This window comes from Acanthisitta chloris, unplaced genomic scaffold (assembly GCF_000695815.1).
Source record: "Acanthisitta chloris isolate BGI_N310 unplaced genomic scaffold, ASM69581v1 scaffold6092, whole genome shotgun sequence".
In the NCBI taxonomy this organism is placed as follows: domain Eukaryota; kingdom Metazoa; phylum Chordata; class Aves; order Passeriformes; family Acanthisittidae; genus Acanthisitta; species Acanthisitta chloris.
Genome location: NW_008662066.1, coordinates 4085 through 13216, shown reverse-complemented (window position 1 = coordinate 13216; position 9132 = coordinate 4085). Strand labels below are relative to the sequence as shown.

General features: G+C 38.9%; 1 protein-coding gene across 1 annotated transcript; it reads left to right on the top strand.

The window, feature by feature from the left end:
* Positions 1–6673: 6673 nt before the first annotated feature.
* PTH (parathyroid hormone) lies at positions 6674–7953 on the top strand. The gene is made up of 2 exons (XM_009070460.1): positions 6674–6764; positions 7692–7953. Exons 1-2 carry the CDS (start codon positions 6679–6681, stop codon positions 7951–7953), a joined length of 348 nt encoding a protein of 115 aa, XP_009068708.1. The 5' UTR covers positions 6674–6678.
* Positions 7954–9132: the final 1179 nt, after the last annotated feature.

Sequence of the window (9132 nt, the reverse complement as noted above, 5' to 3'; positions counted from 1 at the left end):
GCAGATATGTGCTGAAGAGAGGGGTCCTGAATCCTGAAGTCTTGAGTGAAATGCTTCAGACTGGAAAAAGAATGGGAGTGGATTTTAGACTCACCCCTGTTTCAATATTAGATGCATTTCCCTGTGGGATTACTTGTGCCCTCAAAGCTGGTCTCCTTGTGTGGCTTGTCAGGGATGCCATGTCGGTTTCAAGGATGACAAAAGACAACATGAGGCCTCGTTATAGCTCCTACTGCCCTGCAAGTCATTAAAAGGGAACTCAAGCCTGCACAAAGTATTTAGAGCCAGTAATAGCCAATAAACATTCTGGCCTATATATGACTATACATATATGTGTGTGAATATGGGTATGCATCATTCAGTTTGGTATTGATCCCAGAAATCTGATGACAAAACAGCAGTTTTGAGTTCTGTACCACCTTCCTATCTACTGAAATAGGATAAAGTACCATATTGATCACTGAAGCTATGAATTCAGCAGGGTATTGGCAGCCCTCAGTGTCATGAGGGCTAATATCCTGCTAAGTAATTAGTGACTGTGGAATAATTTACCAGAACTTTTAAATCCAAAGCCAAACTTATACCATTGCACACACTCCTACAAATACTTACATATCCAGTTCATGGTTCCCTAACAGAACTTTAAAAATGTGCCAGTATGTATGTGTTGAAACTAAGCATGGCTTTTCTGATTGTTCAGGATGCACAACAGCATTTTTATCACTGATCACTGAAATATGTCTCTGTAGAGACTCAGAGGTAGCTCATCTACATGACTTGACTTAACAGCCATTTTAGCATTCCTTCAGGCTGCTCTGGGCTCTTTCACCAAGCTTCAGATTCTTCTCATGAGAGAGAGATGAGGTAAGCAGGCCTCTCCATTTAGTCTTCAAAACAGCCATGTAATGCTATGTGAAATTCTATGCAGCCATGCTGTAGGGTGGCATGCAGAGAGCAAGCACTCATGCATTCGTGATCATATCATCAAAGTCTGGCATGTCCATGATAGGTCAATAAATTCTATGATAGACTGGACAGCTCTGTTAGATAACATGGCTAAGTTACACTGAGAGCAAAAGGAGGTGTCCAGTCAGACATTGTGTATGCTTCATTTAATCAGTGAAAAACTCTGGAAATAATTTGGATCACAATTATCATGACAGTGTTCAGTCTATCTCCCTAGGTGAGCAAGTGAACTTAAAGTCAGGTTGGACTAGACTGGGACTTGAATCTACAGCTTCTGTTTTCTCTCTGATCTTTTTCTCAGTGATGTTTGCAGTTAACCTGTCTTTGTCTAAATGTCCATAACCTGAAAAAAAAACACAAACACAAAACCAAAAAACCCCCAGGAAGATTCAGGAACATTGTGATTCTGAAATGAAAGATTTTATGCAACTGGAGAAAAAATAAACTGGCAAGCAATTCTTTCCAAATGCACATTTGCCAGTAGCTGCTAAAAACACATTGTATAAAGCAGATTGGACACAAAGTAGAATTGTGACAGGCAAACTTTTGATTTTCACAGAAATCTCTGTGCTCTTTTTTTTCTAAATGCAAATTGGCATGTTGAAGCTTCATCTAGTTGCATGAACCCAAAACCCACCTGAAATACCCAACATTGCTGACATAAATTACCAAACATGCTGCTGTGGTATTTGAAAAGCCACAAATCTTGTCAATCAAATGAAGTTTTAAAGAGTTTACTGACTGTCACTTTGGCTCTTCATTGTGTCAAGGCAGAAACATTCCTTGGACACATTTAGAAAGGTTGCCTCACCAATCACCCAGTGTGTCACCAATTACTTTGCTCCCTTGCTCAATGACCCACTGATTTTCTCTTAGCCATAGCTGCAGTTAGAAAACATCCACCACTGGAACCACCCACTGGAAAAAGCAAGCTGGAAAAATCCTGCTTTTGTAACCAGCACTGCAATACTCTGACTGCAGTAAGGAAACCTTTAATCTATAGGATGAAGAATTCTGTAGGAATATTGACACACCAGATGACATAATTAATTTTTGAAAGCATGCTTCAATCACTTCAGATTATAATTCCAGAAAGTTTTGTGTCCTCTAACCATATTCTAGCAATGTACCTCAGGATGTATTTCAAGAAGCACTGTAATATTTTTCCCTGACAAAATGAATATATGAAAAAATTTTTCAAGAGTTCAGAATTTTTACATTGTTCACCTACCTGTCTGCAAAATCTGTCTAGTTGCTTTCCCCTTGTTTTCAAACCTGGGCTCTGGTTACATTCAATGACACGGATTCAACGTAAGGGGCACATCACCTGCAAACAAAGCAACACAGATTTCTTCATGCCCAATTGATTCAGGTATCTGCACAATCTCTAAGGGAAGGTCAGGGTAGGGGAGGTTTCTAGCTGATCAAGAAAAAGTCTTGTCAGAGGAAAAGGCTGTGGTCAGCTCTTCCCTCCCACGCTGTGATTCCAGCATCCTCAGTTCTTCAGCCCTCTCCCTCAGAAGTGCCATGCCCTTGTTTGATATCCAGAACACCTGATGGCAGAGAGAAACCATTACTGTAATAAACTCTGCAGTTTACAGTGTTATGTTGTCTCATTGCCAGTGCAGCATTCTGTGGGGTTAGATGATGATAAAAAGGAACGCTCCATTCAGGCTCCGATGGAGTCAGAGAAAATTTGCTGATTTCCATGAAGTAATAGTCAAACATTTCAACTACAATCTTCTAAGCATTATTGTATTTCAGCCTGAGTCTCATGAAAAGTGACCCACTCTCAGTTCTTCCTGTTCCAAAGGAAAGGAAATGTCACTAATGACAACACAACAATCTGCACCAATAGTTTGCAATCAGTTTGTTGTTGCCTGGTGGGTACCTGAAACCCTCATGTTCTCCTCACTGCTCTCTTCAGTTGTACCCACTGATTCATGCACTGGCTCATTCTGAGCCTGCTGCTTTCAGAATCCCCTGTTTTCCCTCATCTTAGTCCAAGAGAAGCAAAAATCTTCTCATGTAGGTCACTCCTCATTTGTAGGCACTAAAAATTCCTAAAAAACTGCAGGTTTTTTCATCCATATTTTGCCACTGTATCTATATGTACAGACTTATACCTACAAAGGGTCAGGAAATGCCTTTTCATTGAGATAATATTCTATTTTTTTCTTTCTGTCACGGGAGTTTATATACCTCATTTTTACAGTAGTGTCTATAAATTTGGGTAGGCTTTTAGCCCTGGTTTCTGGGTTCAGCTCTTCCATTAAGTAGCGTCCAAAAGAGATCTGAATTTTTAAAAGAATGCTTAAGAAAGAGGAAAATTTGAATCTGTACAGGAATGTCATCTGTCTGAAACATTAAAAGAGCTCAATACCATCTCCAGCTCATCATCTGTGCCCAGACAAAAGTGCACACAATGACAATATTTTGTAAAAGATTTGTCATTCCCATATTTGATATGCCAAGTTTAGCAAATATGGATGACATTGGATAAGTTATTAGCAGCTGTATTTTCAATTAACATAATTTCTGGATATCAGGGATAATAATCCAAATTAACTAAGTTAGGGTTTTCTGCATATACAGATAAAGCTATGCCAATTTTGAGCTGCAAAGTAAAGTTTCTTTAATTATCATCACAGGCTCTGTTTGTTTACAAATAGTGGGTTACATATTTCATATGTTTTTTACTATTCTATCTTCATTCATCTGAAGCAAACAGCACTTTTTGAAAGTATCAAGTTAAGCCAGATTTGTTTGATGTTTTAGGTACAACCTATTAGTAAAGGCTTTGAGTAAAAATTGCAATAAATAAGAAATCCTATTTCAGAGCTGCTTTAAAGATTAGGTATCACAATAAATCAGTGAAAATTACATCTTGTCTAAGGGCATCTGTGCTAACCTTCTACAGGTTGCCCGAAGTGAATTCAGAATTTTCAATTACAACATCACACTGTGGTGTTTTCTGTCTCAGTTTTACTCAGAGCTGCAGCCTGGGGTCTCTTCCAGATTTACAAGTGTGTTGCAAGGGGCACAACTGCAACTAAAAGAACAACACTGGCAGCTCAAGTCTGCTAACACTCATTTTGCAATTGTTACTCATGGTATATTGCCAATTTTTGCTACCAGTTGCTGCCAGTTTACATGGCATCATCTATCATGATTTGTTTGGTGTACAGACACAGTTTAGCCTTCAGGTCAGTATCCCTAGTGACCACATGAGATACAAAGCTCCTGATAGAATATATTCCCATAAACCCCTGGGTGCTGCATTTGTGTGCAGGGGGAAGGATATTGACAACTGACAGTATAATGCTGGAAGTCATCTTCACCCTGTTTCTTGCACTTAAGTGAATTCCTCCTTTACTTCTCAGTTTACTCAGTTTTCTATTTACCAAGGGAACCATGAGATCTCTAGAGCTTTTTGGAATTTCTGGTTCTTCCCTTCCTTTCCCCATGAGAATACTACCTATGCAAATCAAAATTGTAAAATATCTCTTCTATCCCTCTTAGAAACACAACAGGAATATAACATAACCAAAAAGCATTCATGGTAAAAGCAATAATATATTCCAAAATTGTGCTTTATATATTACATTGTGCAGATATAAACTGGGTTTTGATTGGGGTTTTGGTTGTTTTGGTTTTTTTCCTGGAGAAATACAGTGGAACTCAGAAAAAGCAGCTCATGTAGGAAAAAATCTTGCAGCCAAAAATAATCTTTCTTCATGCATAAGTATTGCTGATTTACACACTTCACTTCTTAGAACGTAGGCAGAGATCTATATTTCTTTTCCCAAACTTATAAAGTACTAATTTGTATCAGAGTTCAAACACCTTCACTCTGTCTAGCACATTTGAGACATTTGGGGATATTCATAGGTATAGGTAAAACACAACAGTGAAGGTCTAAGCACCATGTGAACAACTTTTCAGTGACACCAGCTTCTCATTAAAATCATGATCCTCTATCATCTTGGGGCTTCTGCTCCTCTCCAGCATATTCTTTCACCAAAAACCTGGTATCTGACCTGAAGTTCCCATTCTTATTTCCCACGAGTGCTATAGGTGTTAGCTTTTCAGTATTTTGTTTGAATCTGGCATTTGTAGATCACTAACCTCAGTGCCTCATTTCAGTTTTATCTCCCTGCATTTAACAACACAAAGTTTCCTTTGCAAATCCTTACAACAGCCCCAGAGATCCTGTTATCTCGGGCACAATTCTGTGAGCAATAGAGAATCTGAATTTAAAAGTCAAACTTCTCCACAGCTTCTCAGGATACTTTCTTTTTGCTGAGACCTCTCTTTTCCCTGTAAATGCCAAATTCACAAAGCATCTGAAGGGTGGGCACATGAGGGTCAGGAGGGTGTGTGTTGAGAGTGACATCAACTGAGACAATAAAAGGGCCTCCAAGTTACTTTGAAGCTCTATTTTAAAGTTACATTTAAGGGGTCCACTAAACCAATTCAGTAGTCTTTAAATATACTTGACATCAAGAGACAGTCATCTGCGACATACCCAAACCAGAAATCTCTGCAACATTCTGCCTGGTGAGTGCACTCCACTTTATTTCCAACTTCTCTGCAAGACTTACTTAGAAAATGTTACCATTGATTCTTTATTCTTTTTTTTACATTAGTTTCTTTTCCAACTACCTTAGAAATAAAGTGAATATTAGTAAGATCAAACTGTTATTTTATCTGAATTTTGCAAAATTAAAAAATCTGAGACAGTGAGTTGGAAATGTCTTGAAGTGAATTCAAGTCCTGAAATTATAATACTGGGTTAGATGGACTGGAAGGACTTCATTCATATTGTTGTGTAAGAGAACATGGTATAAATGTTTCTCTGACCTAAAGCTGCAGAAACTATTGCAAAAATGGCATTGTGGAGTTTTATATTTCTTAAGTTTCAGTTCCTCTGTATCAAATTTCTTAAGCTGTAACAAAAAGGTGCCTTTTCTGGCAGCCAATGCTGAAAATCCAAACTGGAATCTGATATTGGAACTGTCATTTTTCCCTGTTGTAGCATCATCAGTAATAAATATTTTCCAAATGTATTCCAGGGGGCAGTTTTGATGATGATGGACAAAGCAGAGTGAAATTCATACTGGCAATGCAGGATTATCTCTGAAAAACATGAGGGGCTCAATTCTGATTTCTCTTATGTAACTAACTCAGGAGAGTTATGCCTCTCTGCAAAATTGTCAAGAAAAGTGTCAGTCTCTTCATTGTAGAGAACATGCAAAAGAAATAGAAGAAGAAAATGTTTCACTTGCATAGCTATATGCAAGTATTTCAGCATACTGGGAGCATATAAAGTAGTAGTAGTAGTAATAATAAGAACCAAAAAACCCAATAGATAAATACTTTTGGAAGAACGTGGTGCTTTTCACCCAGTTATGCAAGAGATGGGTACCTAGAAGAAGATGATGATGATGTAGGGCAGCTAAGGCTGACTGAAGTTCACACAGTTGCCTGGGAAGCAACAGTAAGCTGCTCACAAAATTAGGATCAGAAGTAAATTTTTAATTTACATTCCTTGCTCTAACCCGTTTCATTAAAAAACCCACCCCATTTTTCAAAAACAATTCTCTGATGCCTTTCTTCAACTTTTTTCCTAATCTAAATTTCTTTGGAATTAACAGAAGTTACTTGAAACAGAGATTTATACATGTATTCACTGCTATCTTTGTAGACAAAATGACTTCTATAAAAACCCTGGCCCGGACTGCAATCATTTTATATGCCATATGCTTTTTTACAAACTCTGATGGAAGACCAATGATGTGAGTACATGATTATATGCTGGGTGACTCTGACTGTTGTTGAGAGCATGGTGGTCTGTCTAGGTTTATGTGTGTGCATTCTGTCCCTGCTTTTGACCCTTTTGGCCAATCTGGGCAAATTCTGTGCTCTAGATACAGCTACAGAGATATCAGACACTGAGGTCTCACACATTTTTTGGAAATAAGTGGCTGAGTAGAGGGAGAAAAATTGTCTAAGTCTTCCCTTAGGAGTAGCATTGGCTAAGGTGCATCTCCTGGGGGTCTCCACAGGAGAGCATCTTTTGTACTGTGTGAGAATCTGGCTGGAACTCACACTTAGATATTAACATCAATCAGTTGAGACACAAATCCACAGGGAATTGTGCTTTCTTGACTCTGATGATCATAGAAACTGCCACTGAATAAATGCCATAGTTTTATTGTTCAGTTACTTATTACCATAGAATCATCAAGGTTGGAGGAGACCTCTGAGACCACTGAGTCCAACCATTAACCTGTCACTGCTGGAACTCCTAAACCCTAAACCATATCCTCCAGTGTCAGATCCAGACACCTCTTAAACACTTCCAGGGATGGTGACTCCACCACCTCCCTGGGCAATATCCCAGTGCCTCAACACCCTCACAGGGGAAGCATTTTTCCTAACATATAACAAAACCAACAATAATAACAATAATAACAACATATAAGCCCAAAGCTCAACTGGACTACTTCCCATTTTTGATGCATTCTCACTCATATATCCATCACCAACCACCCTCCTCTCTTCTCCAGATGTCATTCTATCCCTTAGAGATCAGAAACGTAGTGTCTACAGTTCTATATTGTGATACCTCACAAAGGTCACCAAACCTGGATCTGTGAGAGATGATCTGGAATTTGGGAAGGGCCACTATGAGTCTCTTTCTTTGCTTGTCTTTGGTGCAGGAAAAGGTCAGTGAGTGAGATGCAATTAATGCATAACCTCGGAGAGCACCGACACACCGTGGAGAGACAGGACTGGCTTCAGATGAAGCTGCAGGATGTGCACAGTGCCCTGGATGATGCTCGGACCCAGAGGCCTCGGAACAAGGATGACATTGTCCTGGGTCATAGGCTGATCCCTGAGAATTTGCGGGCAGCAATGCAGAAGAAATCCATTGACCTGGACAAAGCTTACATGGATGTCCTCTTTAAAACAAAGCCGTAGAGAAAAGAGCCAGAGCATTGTGTCTGTCCATGTAGGCAGGTGTCTGTAAATCACTGATCAAGTAGGGCATTTTATTACTCTTTATTCAAACTGCAGTAAGGATTAAAGGCTCCGTTCGAGGTTGTAGCCCCGTGGAGTTAGACATTTCACAACCAAATAATAAAATGTATTTACAGTCCACCCATGGCCATTGCTGCTCATTTCTGGGTATCTTAGAAACTGCCAGCATAAAAAAAACCCCAAACCAGTAAGAAAGATGAAAAATCATTTAAGACCAGTTGTACAACTCTTACCTGGGCATTATTTATATGGAATCACCAGGCCTGCTGTGCTGTTAAGCAGCAAGGTTCAAATGCAGTGGAGCCTGTCTCCAGAACAGCACCTTTTGGCCTAGGGTTAAATTCTGTTTAACTTTGTACTAATGAAAATACGCAAACAAACCCACAGCTATTTTCAGAAGAAGGCCTCAAATCAGATGAGCATTAATTACACAGCAGAAGCTGAATGATAATAATTTAGGATTAAAGCGTGCAAACATTAAGAAAAAGTAAAGCAGGAAGGCAAAGCTGAAGATTAAAGTACAATGGGATAAAATGAAAACAAATCCTGAAGAATTAAATTTTGCAAATGCTGGAATGAAGGCAGGGTTTGATTACTTTTCCCTCCTCCAAGAGATGATAACCTACAATTAACTGCAGAAGGAGTGGGAGCAGAGATGGCAGCATGTGTGTTAGCATAGCCCTAACTGTAGAACTGGGAAATGATTCTATACCAGACAAGCACATTTGAAACAAAAATCTTACAACATATATTTTTTGTCCCTCATTTTCTCTATAAACTGTCTAGGTCTGAATTTCTGTATCTTGTGTTAGGCCTCATGTGTGAGCAATATTTGTTTGTGGGACCAGTGGCTCTCATACATAAAATTACTCATGTCCATGTGCTATTTTTATGTAGAATGGGGATCTCAGTTTGCCAAATCCCCAAAATGAGAAGGATGAACATGCAGAAATCAACCTGGGAAAGGAATAATACATTCAAACTCCAAGCAAGACTCAGAAATAATTGGATATAGACATGAGTGAGAAAATATCAATTATGACAATAATATTAAGAAGCAGCAAATGCAAAATTATTTTGCATGTATTATGCACAAATGTGCTTAGGATCCACAGCCAC

Bases quoted from the DNA above. Each gene is read 5' to 3' on its own strand.
- PTH (XM_009070460.1), top strand. From the start codon at position 6,679: ATGACTTCTATAAAAACCCTGGCCCGGACTGCAATCATTTTATATGCC. The intron at 6,765-7,691 runs GTGAGTACATGA...TCTTTGGTGCAG, and splicing joins TCTGATGGAAGACCAATGAT to GAAAAGGTCAGTGAGTGAGA.